The sequence below is a fragment of the Pristiophorus japonicus genome, chromosome 4, assembly GCF_044704955.1.
Source record: "Pristiophorus japonicus isolate sPriJap1 chromosome 4, sPriJap1.hap1, whole genome shotgun sequence".
Taxonomy (NCBI): Eukaryota; Metazoa; Chordata; class Chondrichthyes; family Pristiophoridae; genus Pristiophorus; species Pristiophorus japonicus.
The window spans coordinates 76,566,532-76,585,187 of NC_091980.1; the positions used below are offsets into that span (position 1 = coordinate 76,566,532).

Genomic DNA, 18,656 nt, shown 5'->3' on the forward strand with positions numbered 1-18,656 from the left:
TTCATTGAAACACCTGTGAACTCATCCCTTTTTTGTGTGGAAGCAAGTCATCCTCGACATGAGGGACCACCTAAGAAGAAGAATGTAAGTAAGATTATTTGAATCAACTGTGGCCTGAATGAAGATGCCGGTGAGCTGCATTACAACAGTGAGCACACTTCAAGCGTACTTCATTGGTTGTAAAGCGTTTTGGGTCGCACTGAGGTGGTGGAGGGCGCTATTTAAATGCAAGTCTCTTTTTCCTTGCACTCATTCACTTTTCTGCAGCCGCGTGAGGCACCTGCGCGAGCCGGGCGCCCTTTGCCCCGGAAGTGGACGGCTGCCGGCCCGGCGGGTGGGGGTGAGGAAGATGGCGGAGCGCGGCGAGGGCTGCTGATGGTCGGCGGCTCCAAGCAGCAGAGGAACATGAGGCAGGTGAGAGTTGGCGGGCCGCGGAGGGTCAGTCCCTCACTGGGGGAATTGCGCGGCGGAGATCCGGTTGCGACCTTGAACCTGGACGGATACCGGGGAGAGGGGACGGGGCTTCTGTGCTCGGACCGTCAGCATGGCGGTAAGGGCAGCTCCCGGCTCCGCTCGCCTCCATCTCTGTGATAACCGGCGGTCGCTCGGGCCACCGGATTAAATTAAACCGGAATAATCTGGTGGCAACGTGTTGGTGACGGATGCACCATCATTGGCAATGCAGAAATACACAAGTGTTGGCGCAAAGGGCAGCAATTCTGCACCATTGACGTTCCACAATTGGCCACAAAGTGATCAGTTAATGTAGTATTTTTGGAGGATCGGTAATCGCTTTATTTTAAAGTAGTTTTGGAAAGTACCAGGAAAGCAGTAGGCTGAAGTCACTGGATACGATTCCATGGTGTGAGTGAGGAAGACTTCTAATGTAACCGATACAATGGTCTTGAATTTCCGGTCAGAGGCTCCCCGCGGGGAAATGCCTCCGATCCGCAAATGAAGTGCCCGCGTACCTGGTCCGGGAGGTTGGGAGATTCGCGGCCCTGGGCCTTTCCGAGTACCCGCGGGCAGAGACAGACCCACGTATCCCGGGGGCGCATGTAGTTCGTAAGCGCTCCTGGGATACGTGGGTTTGCCCAAAGAATGAAAGAAGTGAATCCCCATTCATGCTAGCACATCAACACACCAAATTAAAAAAAACATTACATATTTAACATTAATTAAAATGACTTAAATATTAAAACAACGTTAGTTTTTGGAAAATTTACGTGTTTTAACAGGGTTAAAAATAAATTGTCCTTATTGCACTGGATTTTTAATGTATAAATGATAACATTTAATTTTTGATTTTTTTAAAACTTTTTTTTTTACACTTGAAGAATTTCACGGGCATTCGCTGGGCAGAAGTTGGACAAATAGCTCAACTCTCCGCCTGCGAATGCCCTTTTCCCAGGGATGCATTGGATCGGTTAAGAAAATTCTTGACAGATCGCAACTTGTGCGGCCTTACGGCACTTCGTACGCACCCTTAGGGGACCGCAAATTATGTCTTGACAAACTTGGGATTTAAAACTTAATTCGCCGCTCAAAAAAATTATCAATTGCGGAACACAGCACCAACGATTGTATCGGGGAAGTATTCGAAATATAACCTCGATTTTGGTATCGCTCTAATGAATTGTTGCTGTATCCGTCCTATAATATAGTATCCACAATGGCATGTAATGTGCCAATTGTGAAGAGCATTCAAGTTCAGGTAATGAATTTTCCATGATATGCTTTCAGATTTCAGGGCTCAGTATGGAGGTCCCTTGCATTTTGTGGTATACATCAGTGATTAGACTACAATGTAGGGGGCATGATTAAGAAGTTTGCAGATGATACAAAAATTGGTTAAATGGTTAAAAGTGAGGAAGAAAGCTGTAGATGATATGAATGAACTAGTCCGGTGGGCAGAAAAATGGCAAAATCGAATCCAATCTGGAGAAGTGAGAGATAATGCATTTGGGGAGGGCTAACAAGGCAAAGGATTACACATTGGGCCTAAAATTGCAGCCTCGCCGGGTCCGTACAAAGTGCACACGGACTCTGTGAGGCCTCGTAAAAGCCGGTTCTTGAGGCGCAATGCGCATGTGCCGAGAAGGGTCTTTTCTGATCTGTCAAGATTTCTCCGTACAGATCTGCTGCATCCGTGCGGGAGAGATTGGGCTATTTGTCCAATTTGTGCCCAGCGAATGTCCTTCAAACTTTTACACCTGGTAAAAGCAGGCGTATAGCTTACTTTTACCACAAGAGTTTTAAAACATATAAAAATAAAATTTAATCCTGCACTTCTGTTTTAAAAACCCTGTCCATTAAGGCAAGTTTATTTTAACCCTATTAAAACAATTATAAAAAATTCCAAAAATTATATATTTTTCCTAAAACATTTAAATTAACTTTAATTGCAATTAATTTTAAATGTGAGGTGTGGTTATTTTTATTTTATTTATTATGCTGTGTTTTAGTGTTTTAAGGGGTTTTCTCATTGACAGTAATGGGAGTCCATACAAACAGAGCTCCCATTTTTATCAATGAGAATACTGCATAGTGATTGGTGGTCCAGGCCCACATGGCTCCAGCTTGTATGTACGTACGTCCTGAAAGACATCATCCCGTGCGCTGCGCAGTGAATCTAGGCCTCCGACCAGAATCCTACGTTCCTCCGGGACCACCAGGTACTTTCCAACCGCAATTTGCCCCCCAATAAATGGTAGGCTAAGTGTAGATTAACAGAGAGACCTTGAAATACATGCCCACACGTCCCTGACGGTAGTAGGTAAGGTGGTTTTAAAAAGTCATATGGATACTTTGTTAACCGAGGCATAGAATATAAGAGCTAGGAGGTTATGCTTGAATTGTACAAAACACTAGCTAGAGTACTGTGTCTGATCACCACATTACAGGAAGGATGTGATTGCACTAGAGAGGGTACAGAGAAGATTTATGAGCATATTGCCAAGACTAGAGAATTTTAGCTATGAGGAAAGATTCGATAGGTTGGGCTTCTTTGCAATGGAGGAAGCTGAGGGAGACTTGGTTAAAATTATAAATTTATGAGGAGCCTAGATACAGTAGATAGGAAGGACCTATTTCCCTCAGCAGAAAGCTCAGTAACCAGGGGCAAAGATCTAATGTAATTGGTAGAAAGATCAGAGGGGAGTTGAGGAGAACCTTTTTCACCCAGAGGGTGTTGGGGGTCTGGAACTCACTGCCTGAAAGGTTGGTAGAGGCATAAATGCTCATCACATTTAAAAAGTATTTGGATAGGCACTTGAAGTGCCATAACCTACAAGGCTACGGACCAAGAGCTGGAAAGTGGGATGAGGCTGGTTAGCTCTTTTTTGACCGGCACAGACACGATGTGTCGAATGGCCTCCTTCTGTGTCATAAATTGCTATGATTAGAAGTGGTTGGCTTTGAAGACAAAAAAGTGTGTGCCCTAATTGCGATTGGACAGTACAATTCCCAGGATCTCTCAGCCACCCCATGCTTTTAAAAAAAAAAAAAAAATTGGTAATTGACACTATTGTTCATGCACACATACAATTAATAACAGAGCATTCAAAGAATAAAAGGTTGGGAGGTTGGTTGGTACACATTTTATTAATTCCCTATCCTCCCTCATTTCTCTAGAGAAATGGCTTGGAGAGACTAGCAGTGGGAAGGATGCAGTGCCTCAGGGATGGTTGTAGCACTCTCAGGAGGGCAAAGTGTTGGGACGGGTGGCAGTAGCAGCCTCAGATAAGGACATTGATCAGCAATGGAATATGGCATTAGTTACTTGGAAGAAGATAGTGACATGGAGATTAGAATTGAGAATGTCATCTAACTTGTGGTACCCTTGTTAATCTGATTACAAAGATAACCTTATGGTTAACTTTTTTTTAAAAACAATCTAGGTAATCTATCATCAAGGACTAATAATCTCTGTCCACTTGACCAAGGCAGCAAGTTCCATTTTCAGTAGTTCATTCCTATCCTCTGGGAACAATGGTGAAGTATTTCCTAGGTCTGAATGACCTGAAGAGTTCATGGGACCAAGTATTTGGTGCATTCTGGCAGCGCTATCCAAACCCATACAGGTGAGTCCAACTTGATCTTTCAGGGTTTATATATTCGTTTAAATTGTGAGTAACAATGGGGACTGGGTTAGGAAGTTTGCTGCCACACATCTTTGGAACATGAGATTTGAATCTACAACAGACAATTTGATTAAATGGCTCTGCTGCTTGTAATGGTCCTGAGTAAAATAAGTTTCTGATGCCTTAACACAGTCCCTTGTGCATATAGGCCAACAGGAAAAAACAGTTTGGCATAAATTGACAGCCTCTCCGAGGCAATAGGGTGAGAAATGGAAACATTCATAATGGTGCAGTACAGTGTGCACTTCTCGGTTTGCGGTAAAGATATTTTTTTTCAGACAGGTTACAAGGAGCTTTACTCTTATCTGTGTCTCTGCTTGAATCGGAAAAGGATTCCATTCCACAACAAACATTCTGCATATAGTAAAGTGGACAAAGGAGAACCAGTTGATGTGGTATATTTGGACTTTCAGAAGGCTTTCGACAAGGTCCCACACAAGAGATTAATGTGCAAAGTTAAAGCACATGGGATTGGGGGTAGTGTGCTGACGTGGATTGAGAACTGGTTGTCAGACAGGAAGCAAAGAGTAGGAGTAAATGGGTACTTTTCAGAATGGCAGGCAGTGACTAGTGGGGTACCGCAAGGTTCTGTGCTGGGGCTCCAGCTGTTTACATTGTACATTGATTTAGACGAGGGGATTAAATGTAGTATCTCCAAATTTGCGGATGACACTAAGTTGGGTGGCAGTGTGAGCTGCGAGGAGGATGCTATGAGGCTGCAGAGTGACTTGGATAGGTTAGGTGAGTGGGCAAATGAATGGCAGATGAAGTATAATGTGGATAAATGTGAGGTTATCCACTTTGGTGATAAAAACAGAGAGACAGACTATTATCTGAATGGTGACAGATTAGGAAAAGGGGAGGTGCAGCGAGACCTGGGTGTCATGGTACATCAGTCATTGAAGGTTGGCATGCAGGTACAGCAGGCGGTTAAGAAAGCAAATGGCATGTTGGCCTTCATAGCGAGGGGATTTGAGTACAGGGGCAGGGAGGTGTTGCTACAGTTGTACAGGGCCTTGGTGAGGCCGCACCTGGAGTATTGTGTACAGTTTTGGTCTCCTAACTTGAGGAAGGACATTCTTGCTATTGAGGGAGTGCAGCGAAGATTCACCAGACTGATTCCCGGGATGGTGGGACTAACTTATCAAGAAAGACTGGATCAACTGGCTTGTATTCACTGGAGTTCAGAAGAATGAGAGGGGACCTCATAGAAACGTTTAAAATTCTGACGGGTTTAGACAGGTTAGATGCAGGAAGAATGTTCCCAATGTTGGGGAAGTCCAGAACCAGGGGTCACAGTCGAAGGATAAGGGTTAGCCATTTAGGACCGAGATGAGGAGAAACTTCTTCACCCAGAGAGTGGTGAACCTGTGGAATTCTCTACCACAGAAAGTAGTTGAGGCCAATTCACTAAATATATTCAAAAGGAAGTTAGATGAAGTCCTTACTACTTGGGGGATCAAGGGGTATGGCGAGAAAACAGGAAGGGGGTACTGAAGTTTCATGTTCAGCCATGAACTCATTGAATGGCGGTGCAGGCTAGAAGGGCTGAATGGCCTGCTCCTGCACCTATTTTCTATGTTTCTATTACTTGCATTATATAGCAGCTTACATTGAAATGCCTCGAGCACTTGAGAATTGATCACCGTTGAAGTGTACTGACTGTCTGCACCATTGACATTCTACAATTGGCAAATAACCGGTTAATCATTTTTGTGATGCTGTTGTTTGAGGAAGGAATTATTGTTAATGCTGTTGCTCTAAAATTGAATATTTTAACTAGTTTCTTGGTTCGGTGGAGTAAAACTAATATTTCTTAAACGTGGGTGGTATTTGGAATAATGGAAGGTTCTAAACTTTTCGGCAATCCTTAAACTAAAACTGAAGTTTCCTCTTAACAACATTTCAATGTTGTTTCTTCTCTCAGCAAACACGTTCTTACAGAGGATGTCATTCACCGCGAGGTAACTCCTGACAAGGTGATTTCCCGACGACTACTCACCAAGACAAACATAGTGCCTCGGTGGGCAGAGAGATTATTTCCTACAAATGTTGCCCACTCAGCCTTCGTTCTAGAAGATTCAGTAGTGGATTTAAAACAGAAAACTCTGACTACGTTTACATGGAACATCAATCATGCACGGCTTATGGTATGTCATGGCATTTGAATTTTATTTTATTTTCTACCCCTGGTTTTAGTTCCTCGGGGACTGTTCCTCAATTGAGACAGTGGCCATTTAGACATTTTGCATGCCTCTTGCAGTGGGGTTGTGTCATTGGGTGGCAAGAGGCTTAGGTGTTCCCTGTTGGGGAACTGACCAATCTCCACAGAGTGTCTCCCTGGAGAGCTTGCTGTGGGGAAGTGTAGTTATGGAGACCTTGAATACTCATCTGCACTTGGTGGCACATCAGACTATAGGGAGGATTGTTCAATATTTTTAGGTTAATTGTAAGTCATGAGCAGTTCGCCAAGAGGACTTCATTTGCTAATCATATCGGATAATATACAGCTGTGGTAGCGCTGAACTGGAGCTATCTACTCTAATCCCATTTCAAAGCATCCTTTCATTCATTTCAAACGCTTCTTTAATTTCCTTTTTAAATTAGCCACTTGCAGTGAAGCATTCTAAATATAATCTCTTGTATCATTTCTAGGTAATCTTCGCTGTACCCTTTCCATGGCTTTGATATCCTTCCTATAATGTGTCCAGAACTGCATGCAATACTCCAATTGGGGCCTAACTAGTGCCTTTTACCTGGATTGTGGTACTTCCTTCCATCTTTTGAGTTCCTTTAGAACCAGATAGCAGGAAATGTCTCTGTTCACAAGGATTGCTTATAATGTTTAAAGTTATGTGTCTGGTTTCAGGAACTTTAGTTCCTGGGCTTGTCTCAAAACCTCTGCTAATCTAAAACATAACAAACCCCTAAGTTCTCCAGCGCTCCACCCAACATCAATTATTACATGCCTAAAACTCTGCCGCTTGCAACCTATCTTGCATTATGTCCCATTCCCTGTCTTCAACCTCCACTGGTTCCCTCTCAGTTGATTAATCAAATTCAGAATCCTTGATGTAATTTATAAGCCTGTCCACAGCCTGACCCTCTTTTCCCATGTGGCCTCCTTTGCATCCCCTCCTCCTTGTGCTCCACCTTCAGTGGTGCAGCTTTCATCTGTCTTGGCCGCACTTCTTGCTACTTCTATTTTCTTCCAAGTCGATCTTTTATCATGCCTTTCGTCATCTCTACCTCCTCTCCCATTCATTGTCACCGAAATATGAAGCACTTTGGAACACGTTGCTATGTTAAAGGTGCCACATAATTGCAACTTTCAACAACATACAGTTGGTCGTACTTTTTGTAAGATAAATCACAGTGGTAATCTGACTTGACTAGGGGGAGATTGCAAATCTTAGTGTTCGTAACATTTCAAAATTTACAGACAATACAAAAGTAGGAGATGCAGTAAACAATTCTGAAGACCAGAAGAAGCTATAAGCTGATATTGATTAGATGGTGGAATGGGCAAAAAATATGGCAGTTGGAATTCAGTGTTAGAAAGTTTTAATGATAACGGTAATGATTCTACTTTGGGGGATGGTTGAGTGATGTGGAAAAGCAAAGGGTTTTGGGGGTTAATCACAAATGGATAAGGTCACGTGACCTAGTGGTAGTACTTTTGCTTGAGTCGGAAGTTTGTGGGTTCAAGGCCCGCTCCAGAGACGTGAGCACATAATCTAGGCTGACACTTAAGTGCAAGATCCCATTTTCCGCCTCGGGTGGACGTATGGCACTATTTGAAGAAGAGCATGGGAGTCGTCCTGGTGTACTGGCCAATATTTAACTCTCAGCCAACATTTAAAAGCAAATAATTATCTGGTTCATTTATCTCCTTGCAGTTTTTGGGACTTTGCTATGTGCAAATTGGCTGCCTTGTTTCTCTACATTACAAAAAACTCTTGATTGACTGTAAAGCTTTTTGGGATGACCTGAGGTTGCTTACAGGTACAACGTCTGAAATCCAGAATCCTTGGGACTGAATCCATGCCGGATTTTGGGTTTTGCTGGATTTCGGACCTCGCTGCAAACCGAATCCATGCCGGATTTTGGGTTTTGCCGGATTTTGAACCTTGCCGATCCGCCGCTCGCCGAAATGTCCGGTATTTGGGCAATTCCGGTTTTCAGAATTCGGGACATTGCACCTGTATATAAATTAAAGTTCCTTTTTTCTTTCTATAAAGTTAATCGCCTTGGTTTTATGGTAAATTGTACAGTAAAATATAAGTCAAGCTGTAATGGTAAATCTATACGTAACCTGAGTAGGACCATTGTTGGAATACTGTGTGCAGTTTTGGGCTTCCACATTATAAGAAGGATGTTGAGACATCATCATCATAGGCAGTCCCTCGGAATCGAGGAAGACTTGCTTCCACTCATGAAGTGAATTCTTTGATGGCTGAACAATCCAATATGAGAGTCACAGACTCTGTCACAGGTGGGACAGATCGTCGTTGAGGGAAGGAGAGGGTGGGACTGGTTTCCCGCACACTCTTTCCGCTGTCTGCGCTTGATTTCTGCATGCTCTCGGCGTTGACTCGAGGTGCTCAGCACCCTCTCGGATGCACTTCCTCCACTTAAGGCGGTCTTGGGCCAGGGAGACTCTGGTGTCAGTGGGGATATCGCACTTCATCAGGGAGGCCTTAAGGGTGTCCCTGTAGCGTTTCCGCTGCCCACCTTTGGCTCGTTTGCCGTGAAGGAGCTCCGAGTAGAGCACTTGGTTTGGGAGACTCGTGTCTGGCATGTGAACTATGTGGCCTGCCCAGCGGAACTGATCGAGTGTGGTCAGTGCTTCAATGCTGGGGATGTTGGCCTGAATGAGGAAGCTGATGTTGGTGCGCCTGTCCTCCCAGGGGATTTGTAGGATCTTGCGGAGACATCGTTGGTCATATTTCTCCAGCGACTTGAGGTGTCTACTGCACATGGTCCATGTCTCTGAGCCATACAGGAGGGCAGGTATTACTACAGCCCTGTAGACCATGAGCTTGGTGGCAGTTTTGAGGGCCTGGTCTTCAAACATTCTTCCTCAGGTGGCCAACGGCTGCACTGGCGCACTGGAGGTGGTGTTGGATCTCGTCGTCGATGCCTGCTCTTGTTGATAGGAGGCTCCCGAGATATGGGAAGTGGTCCACATTGTCCAGGGCTGTGCCATGGATCTTGATGACTGGGGGGCAGTGCTGTGCGGTGAGGACAGGCTGGATGTTTAGCGCAAGGCCCATGCTTTTGTACGCCTCAGTGAATACGTCGACAATGTCCTGGAGTTCAGCCTCTGTGTGCAGACGCAGGCATCAGAAAGACAGCTATGGGTACAAGGCGGGTACCTGGGATTAGGACTACTGCTCATGTGGAGGATAAACACCAATATGGACTGGGTAGGCCAAATGGCCTGATCCCCTGTTGTAATTTCTATGTATGACATCAGGAGAATTTAAGAAAACATGGAATGGGGAAAGGTCATTTGGCCCATCAAGCTGGCCGTTCAAAAGAAAACAGATGTTGTTGGGTTGTTTGTCCATTGGCTTTATCAAAGTCCATAACACAATATTCTTGTCAGAGTTGCATAGAATCCGGTACAACTTGACTAAGATTTATTCAAGTCTATTGCCCAATGCAAGTGGCAAGGGGCCAAAGATGTTTATCCAGGTGAGAGAGAGGTGAGAACACTTCCTTGTAAAGTTCCTCTGTCACTAATGCCCATGTCTGTGTGCTTTACCGTTTGTATCAGGTAGTACAGGAGTGGTGTGTATATGGATTACATCCTGAAAATAAGAACTGGACTCAAATCAAACGTGAGGCCTGGATTTCTTCAAACTTGTGTGGCTTCTCGCTAGCTATTCAGGTCTGTTTTCATTTCATTTCATTTCATCCCCAAAAATGATTGGTTCTGCTTAGTTCATTGAGTTTAAAAAGTAATTGAGCTGCAGGCCTTGCTGTGGCATTGTTTTTTTTGCTTGAGATCACATGCATAACAACTGTCCTTGCACTTCAAACTCGCCAGTTGAGAAGTGTTTTGAAAGATGTATCAATGCAAATGTTTTGTTTTACACTATCTGCTGGTTGTAAGGCTCCTATGTAAAATGTTTGACTGGCTTAATCTAATTCCCACTCCATTCCCAGTGTGATTCTGTGCATAATTTTGGCAATTTCACTTATCTCTACATGCCCTGGAAGTCCTTGATGCTGGTGTTAAGTGCCAAAAGTTGGAAGGATAATCAATGTTCCATACACTGAAGTTTCTTGTTTTGAGTACAAAGCATTCACCACAAAACAAATTGGAATGAAATAGTTATTGTAGAGCTGTCCTATACAAGGGTGTAATTATTCTTTTTCTTTTGCCGTCTTCAGGAATGTGGCCTTGCAAGCTTTAAGAGCAGCATAACTAAAACCATGAAAGGTTTTGAGTACGTTCTGGCTAGGATGCAAGGTATGTGTATTATAGAGATGCATTTCTTTATTTTACAGACATCAAAAGCTGAGCTAAACAAATCTAATGCTGATTTCATAATACTTAATAATTAGGCTAAGGAAACAATACAGTTCAAACTGGTGGCCACCTGGAATCATCAACTTTTATTTATATCGCGCGTTTATCGATTCAAAACATCCCAAGGCGCTAGACAGTAGTGATGTAAGACAAAACGGATAAATTTGACACCAAGCCACAGAAGAAAAAAATTACAGCAAGTGACCAAAAGCTTGGTTAAAGAGGTAGGTTTAAAGGAGCGTCTGAAAGGGTAGAGAAGCAGAGAGGTTTAGGGAGGGAGTTCCAGAGCTTAGGGCCCAAGCAGCTGAAGGCATGGCCACCGATGGTTGAGCAGTTATAATCGGATGCACAAGAGGGCAGAATTTGAGGAGTGCAGACATGTCGTAGGGTTGTGACGCTGAAAGAGATTAGGGAGGGGCGAGGCCATGGAGGGATTTATAAACAAGGATAAGAATTTTGAAATCGAGGTGTTGCTTAACTGGGAGCCGATGTAGATCAGCGAGCGCTGGGTGATGGGTGATTGTGACTTGATGTGAGTTACGACAAGGGCTGACGATTTTTGGATGACCAAGTTTGTGGAATGTGGGAGCCCAACCAGGAGTGTGTTGGAGTAGTCAAGTCTAGAGGTAACAAAGGCTTGGATGAGGGTTTCAGCAGCCGAAGAGCTGGGGCGGAGGCAGGCAATGTTACGGAGGTGGAAATAGGTGGTTTTAGTTGTGCTGTGGATATGTGGCTGGAAGCTCATTTCAAGGTCAATTGTGATGCCGAGGTTGCGAACAGTCTGGCTTAGCCAGAATCAATCTTTCTTCATTGGAAGGTAATGGAAGAAACTGGCTCGGCAAATACAGATACAATCTGAGTCGTGGAATACCTATGCAAATTGTATCTAGTTGGACTGAATCGGAGTCTAATGGTAGATCAGCACTGTTGCACATCTGTATTCCCTGAGGAGTACTTGACCGAAGATGTAATTTATTATAATTAAGTTTTCCCAAGGGAAGGGGTGGTGGATTAGGAAGTCTTGTGGTATTATCGTCTCTTGATGGATATGTGAAAAACTCCTGTTTGTGTTTCTTACGCCCTCCCAAAAAATATTACCAAATCAGTATTTTTGTGTTGGCTGCTATGTCACTGCTGACATTCCTCTGTCCCTCCTGTCCCATTGGCTTCTGCCAGTAATTCTCTCCCTTATCCTTGGCCCCCCCCCCCCCCACATAACTACTACCATTGTTTAAAATTAATTCACGGGATATGGGTGTCGCTGGTAAGGCCAGCATTTATTACTCATCCTTAATTGCCCTTGAGAAGGTGGTGGTGTGCCACCGCCTTGAACTGATGCAGTCCGTGTGGCAAAGGTACTCCCACAGTGCTGTTGGGGAATGCCAGGATTTTGAAACCGTAACCGTTAAGGAAAGGCGACATATTTCCAAGTCAGGACGGTGTGTGACTTGGAGGGGAACTTTAGAGATGGTGGCATTTCCATGCGCCTGCTGCCCTTGTCCTTCTCTGGTAGAGGCCATCGGTTTTGGAGGTGCTGTCGACGAAGCCTTGGAGAGTTGCTGCAATGCATCTTGTAGATGGTGCACACTGCAACCACGCTGCACCGGTGGTGTAGGGAGCTAATGCTCAAGGTGATGGATGGGTTTCCAATCAAGCGGCCTGCTTTGTCCTGGATGGTGTCGAGCTTCTTTAGTATTGTTGAAGCTCATCCAGACAAGTGGAAATTATTCAATCACACACTGGGGATGAGATGATTGGTCTCCAACAACCACAGTCATCTTACTTTGTGCTAGGTATGACTCCAGCCAGTGGAGAGTTTTCCCCTGGTTCTCATTGACTTCAATTTTACCAGGGCTCCTTGATGCCATACAGTCAAATGTTGCCTTGATGTTCAGGACAGCCACTCTCTACTCATCTCCCCTCTGGAAATCTGCTCTTTTGTCCTTGTTTGGACCAAGGCTGTAATGAGGTCTGGAGTTGAGTGGTCCTGGTTAAACCCAAACTAAGCATCAGTGAGCAGGTTAATGGTGAGTAAGTGCCGCTTGATAGCACTGACAACGACACCTTCCATCACTTTGCTGGAGATCGAGAGTAGACTGATGGGGCAGTAATTGGCCGGATTGGATTTGTCTTGAATTCTGTGGACAGGATATGCCTGGGCAATTTTCCACATTGTTGGGTAGATGCCAGTGTTGTAGCTATACTAGAAGAGCTTGGCACGAGTCTTCAGCACTACAGCCGGGATGTTGTCTGGGCTCATAGCCTTTGCTGTATCCAGTGTGCTCAGCCATTTCCTCATCACGTGGAGTCAGAGTTGACTGAAGACTGGCTTCTGTGATGGTGGGACCTCAGGTTGAGGCCAAGATGGATCATCTACTCGATATTTCTGGTTGATGAAGGTTGTAAACCTTTCAACCTTGTCTTTTGCACTCACGTGCTGGGCTCCGTCATCATTTAAGATGGGTATGTTCGTGGATCCTCCTCTTCCCGTTAGTTATTTACTTGTCTACCACCATTCACGGCTGGATGTGGCAGGACTGCAGAGCTTTGATCTGATCCATTGGTTGTGGGATTGCTTAGCTGTGTCTATAGCATGCTGTTTAGTATGGATGTAGTCCTGTGTTGCAGCTTCACCAGATTTGCGCCTCATTTGACCTTTGTGTTCGCAATGCTTGCTGTCCTTGTTGAATGCCATGTCTGTCGTGCTAGTCTTCTGTACTTGTAAATCCTAATGTCCTATCTTCTCGCCCTTTTGGCAAATTGAAATTTCAACATTCTTTATTCAGTTACATGCCACATTCCAATGGTTATGGTAAAAATCAGCTGAAGAAATCCGAGACATGCTTTTAAGACTTTATGATGGGACCACATGGTGTCCCTTGTTGAGAACCCTTTATGTATCCTTAGAGTTTTGCTGTGAAGACAAATGATGAATAGTTCACGGTAAGGTGATAAACTAATCATGCCCAGATTCAACTTTGGCATCACAGTTTACTGTAGTGTTAAGTTGTGTGGATAAGTTACGTTGAGGCCAAATTCCACTTGAAAGGAAATATAAATCCATCTGAATTGCCACATGTATGAATATTATGAAAGGAGATACTTGTATGAATGATTCTCTGTTCTGATTTGTTATGAGAAATTGGAGAGTGGATATATTTTGTGCAGAATGCCTTGTTACAAATTTGGGTCTGTCGTGGATACCTCCAATTCAGTGCCATCATTTGGTCCTGTAAACTGTTCCATGTGCCTTGCGTACTACAGTTGACTCAGACTGTCCAATATCTAATTAATTAAAATATAGCATAACGTAGGGATGTAACCATGCACCCCATTTGCTATACAAATTGGATAATATGTTTTTCATACGTCCCCTGGGGTGTGATTCCATTGTTTTGAAGGCAAACCAAGAAAATATCTAGTAAGTCAAGGACAGATACAAATAGTTGAGCTGCTGTATTTCACAGCAAGTGAACGTACCTAGCAACAGTTATGACCAGACTCACATAATTCAATCAGTATGAACATACTTCCCTGCTTTAGAGGGTTGCCTTGTTTGACTTAAAGAAAATGACTCTTAACTATCCTCTTGCATTCCCTGAGCTTGGCTAAAGTATGCCCTTACATCTGTTGAAAAATCTGACTGACTCCCCATGTCTCCAATGTTGTTGTGCTCAGTCAGAAGAGAAGACCCACCAAATTACCCCTGCTGAACACCTGGACTCGTGTAACACTCTGGGTGTGAGAGGCATAGCAATTACTGAGACAGGATAATCAATTGCTTATCTTGGGGAAGCAATATTAAAGCTTGGCTTATTAGCATTTTAACCACCTTCAGTCGCTGACTTATTTTAAACTTGTGGTAGTATGCTTTGATTTTAAAGCCCAACATTTAAAATTAATTTTTTATTTAAAAAAAAATCCTTTCTGTATAGAAAGTCCAAAAATCCTGAAAAGTGACATCACTGTTAAGTGAAATTTTGCTCCAATGACTTGTAAATGGTAAAAGATGGCAAAACTTGATCCATGATTTTTGTGATTTTACACACAATGGCTCTTTTTCCCTGGCTGCTTGTTGCCACCAGTTCTAAAGCACAAAACACAGGAGCAAAGGAAGTCAGAGAGAGCCATCTCCTTTTAGATATCACTTTTATAACATTCATGATTGTGATTCAGCCCTACTAGCCATCTCCTTTTAACAAAGCATGTCTCGACTGCAATTAGCCATGGCTATTTAAGATCACATTTTCCTCTTCTAGGCTGTGAGAACCCTGTTTTGAATAGTCCTTGTGTTTGCAAAACAAGATTCTTAATCCATGGGCACTTGGAGACATTATCAAGACTAATTTCCAAAAGGTTGTTAATTATAACTCTGATCCCTATTTAATTTTAAGAAAGGATCGTGCATCAACAGTTGAAAAACAAAAAATGTTGGGTATTGTACCAGCTTTTTGGAATGTTTGATCAGTGAATTTTGCTGAGACCGGTTTCCCAATGGTCTGCATAGTTGTAGAGATTATTAAAATGTATCTTTCTACCCCCCCCCCCCTCCCCCCCCCAGGTGAAACACCTATGAAGACATTGAGAGAGACAGCTAAAGAAGCAACTGAGAAGGCTAAAGAAACTGCCCTGGCAGCTACAGAGAAAGCAAAGGATCTGGCCAGCAAAGCGGGACCACAGAAAAAAATGCATTATGTCTGAGACCTCTGCTTTCACCCTTCAACCTGGGGAGATCTATCTGCTCTCCTGTGCCTGTACTTGGCATCACTTCGATACAACACAAAATGATGAGACGTGTGCACCATAACACAAAGCTGGAATAGTGTCATCTGCCATGGAGAGCAGTCAAGTATGATCATCAACCTTTTGAATATAATTTAATTGATTGAATTTTTGGAAAAATATTTAGTCACTGGCCTGGAATTTGCAGTGGGTAATGAAAGCAAACTACCAGAGTTCTCCTTCATGACCAATGTTCTCTTTCCCCCGCCGTCCCCAATTTTAATTTTTTTAAGTGCACCCTCCCCTTTAACTGGGTGCGAGGTCTGTCCAGATTTTCACGCATGCGAGGTTTCTTCCATGTAGAAGTTGTGAGCAGCCTGCGTAGGACCTCCCGCCCGCTGCGTGGGGGTCGCGCTGCTTAGTGTAACCATTGGTCATTACCCCCTCTGAAACTGACCACAACGTCAAGATTTAGCACGTGCGCATCTAAACGTAGAGATCCTGAAGTTACGGTCAGTCATTCTCTGGCTCTACTGTGGCCCCTCTTTCCTCTTTCTCTCTCCTCTTTCCCCCACCCCCCACCCAATACTGGCAATCCGTGAAACTGACGAAAACTTCGCTGTTAAGTAACCCATTAAATGTTAAGCCTTGTTGGAATAGGTGTAACTGAGAGTTTAACAGTGGATTGACTAGTAAACAAATGTCGTGGCCCTGAAAAACTAATTTTTATATATTGTGGAGTGTCTAATTTCTCCATGATTAAAATTACAATTTTAAAAAAAAACTTAAAAAAATATTTTGAGTTCCAATCTTTCTTTTGCTCTAACATATTTTCAAAAGTCCAGATAAAAGTAGTCTCACTCTTCCTGTCTGAGAATTTAGCAATTTGATTGGCTGCTTAGACAGCTTGTTGACGTCACAGCAGCATCACACTAGGAATTCTCAGGTCAGAGCACTGAAATCTATTGAATGCCAAAAGGCAACTTCTTGCCACAGAGACCGCGAGATCGCAGCTTTCTTCGCAGCGAGCGCCATTGCTTCACCGCTGACTGCAAATTATGGGCCAATGAATCCTAAATAGGCTGCCGACAGTATCAATGTAAAGTATTTATAATAAGCAATGAAAAAACCTGACGAATGACTTGAAATCAGCAGTATTTGTAAAATGGCATCACATTCAAGATGTTGCCTTTGAGTATTTTAAATTAATAGAACTGCTTCTGGTCCCTGGATAAACTCATCAAACCTTGCTATTCACAGAACCTTTTTTTTTTTTAAAAACCTGTGGAGAAAAATTGCTAGAGAGGGAAATATAGTGAATAGTGTGAACTCCTTGGAAGGAAAAATGGCCTTGCTTTAATCTACTTCCTTTGTAACTTAGACTGTTGAAAGTCCTTTTTCATTGATACTGTGTGGGATTGCGACACAACACAAGAAGAGCCCTGATTATTAAAAAAAACAGCTCCTTCTCAGCCGGGAAGGTGGAGAAAGTAGGATGGGTTGTAAGACAACCAAGGTTTTCCCCATGCACCACATGGATTAAGTATTGGGGTGGGATGAGGAAAAAAATTATTAAAATATTGTGGTGCAAGACAATGAAAAGTGTACTTGAAATATATGAATCTTAAACTCCTGGATATTCTCAGAAAAAAATAAATTTTAACTTAATTGTACAAGATGGGTTAGGGACTCAGGAATGGAAATGCAATAAAATATGCCTTAAAGACAACCTCTAATCAGAAATCACCTAATCTCTGCCCCTATGTGATGAGTTATATTTGTACCTGCATTAGGTGACCATTTGAACACCATCATCAAGGTGATCATCACTGATGGGTTCCACTCTAATCACCTGTGTGGGACAGGGGAAAACTTGCAGAGACAGATTAATTGTTGATTGTCTCTGGAACAAGAAATCAGAGTCCAAAATACGTAACATCGCATAAAACCTCACAAAATAATATGGTAGGGGTTCTCAGTCTATTTTGGGACCAATAGATTATTTTAACCCTTTTTGATTCTGTTCTTCTATCTTTCCACATGAATGTTGTATTCCTTGCACAAGAAGGTGGGCAGTTTGATTTCAACATCTCCATGTGCCATCTTTCAGTGTATCAGGGCACACCTTTTTATTTAGTTGGCGTTACCGGTCTTCAAAACTCAAGTTAAATACACACCAGGCTAACATGTGTCCAGTGAATATGAATAACAATCAGACTGGTGTCATGGCATTTACTAATTTAAAAATGACATGGTCGAAAGAGCAATATTTTGTTTTCGGTATGGTGATATATTAACCATACATATGTTCTGCTCTATTGGGAGTGCAAGTTGTTTGGTATTTTCTTCAGGTTAGCTTTGATTTTTAGACTGTTACTGAAATATCCAAACAGGTACTGGCAATCTAATCCCTGACTCTGATTACTGTTTTTGTTTAGTTAGCCAGGAATGTGACAAGCAGCTACAGGGTATTAAATGCAAAAATACTGTAAACTTAAAAGGTTTTTAGCCACATTCACCAATTGGTGGTTAAAACAAACTGAAAAATGCAGATGTATTAATGTTTACATTGTAAAAACTGATAGTTGTAATCTGCAATAAAGACAACTGGTCTAGAACGCCACTGTGCTGACTTTAGTTTAGCTGCTATTTATATTCAACCAAATTCTCATAGGCTGCAAAAATTGTTCCCTAGGTTTTGAGAATGCTTCATTCTGATGGAATGGATCATAGAGGTATTCTTTCATCTCTGTTCTCGATGCTATGTGGTAAGCAAGATTTACCAAGTATTAGACCTGACTACTCTGCTGCTGGCATCACTTTTGCTTCTTTAAGGGTAGCTGCCTTTATCCTTTTAAATTTTTCTCCCAATCTCTCTATCTTTACTTGGATCAAGAATGGGCAGTTTGGGACATAGACATCTTCCCAGAAATCAATGCTACTCTGTATCAGTTGACTGAACATTCACAGCTTGGATTGGTGTCTCTGATTTTTTTCTCTCCTTACTTCCCCCTCTTCCTTGCAACATAACTTATTCTGTGGCATTTTGGACAGAAACCACATACTGTGCTGTTGGGACTAGACCAGTGGTTTCCAAACCTTTTACTGGAAGGATACCCCTGCACATTTTGGCAGGCTTTTGGGTGACTCCCTGCAAATATTGATAGATTTGGGGGTTCTCTCCGTCTTCTGAATCATCAGAAGATAGCATCAAATACCCATTGCAGAAAAAAATCATTAGCTTACAACAC

At 42.9% G+C, this 18,656-nt stretch overlaps 1 protein-coding gene across 2 annotated transcripts; it reads left to right on the top strand.

The window, feature by feature from the left end:
• Window positions 1-291: 291 nt before the first annotated feature.
• LOC139262969 (PRELI domain-containing protein 1, mitochondrial-like) lies at window positions 292-18,028 on the top strand. Of its 2 annotated transcripts, none has more exons than XM_070878375.1 (6): window positions 292-414; window positions 3,900-4,082; window positions 6,070-6,292; window positions 9,925-10,038; window positions 10,545-10,623; window positions 15,245-18,028. In XM_070878375.1, exons 2-6 carry the CDS (start codon window positions 3,991-3,993, stop codon window positions 15,382-15,384), a joined length of 648 nt encoding a protein of 215 aa, XP_070734476.1. In that variant the 5' UTR covers window positions 292-414; window positions 3,900-3,990; the 3' UTR covers window positions 15,385-18,028. The 2 variants fall into 2 exon arrangements, with proteins under 2 accessions (XP_070734476.1, XP_070734477.1); XM_070878376.1 differs by having other exon boundaries at window positions 292-410.
• The last annotated feature ends 628 nt before the right edge of the window (window positions 18,029-18,656 follow it).

Bases quoted from the DNA above. Each gene is read 5' to 3' on its own strand.
- LOC139262969 (XM_070878375.1), top strand. From the start codon at position 3,991: ATGGTGAAGTATTTCCTAGGTCTGAATGACCTGAAGAGTTCATGGGAC. The intron at 4,083-6,069 runs GTGAGTCCAACT...TTCTTCTCTCAG, and splicing joins CGCTATCCAAACCCATACAG to CAAACACGTTCTTACAGAGG. The intron at 10,624-15,244 runs GTATGTGTATTA...TCCCCCCCCCAG, and splicing joins CGTTCTGGCTAGGATGCAAG to GTGAAACACCTATGAAGACA.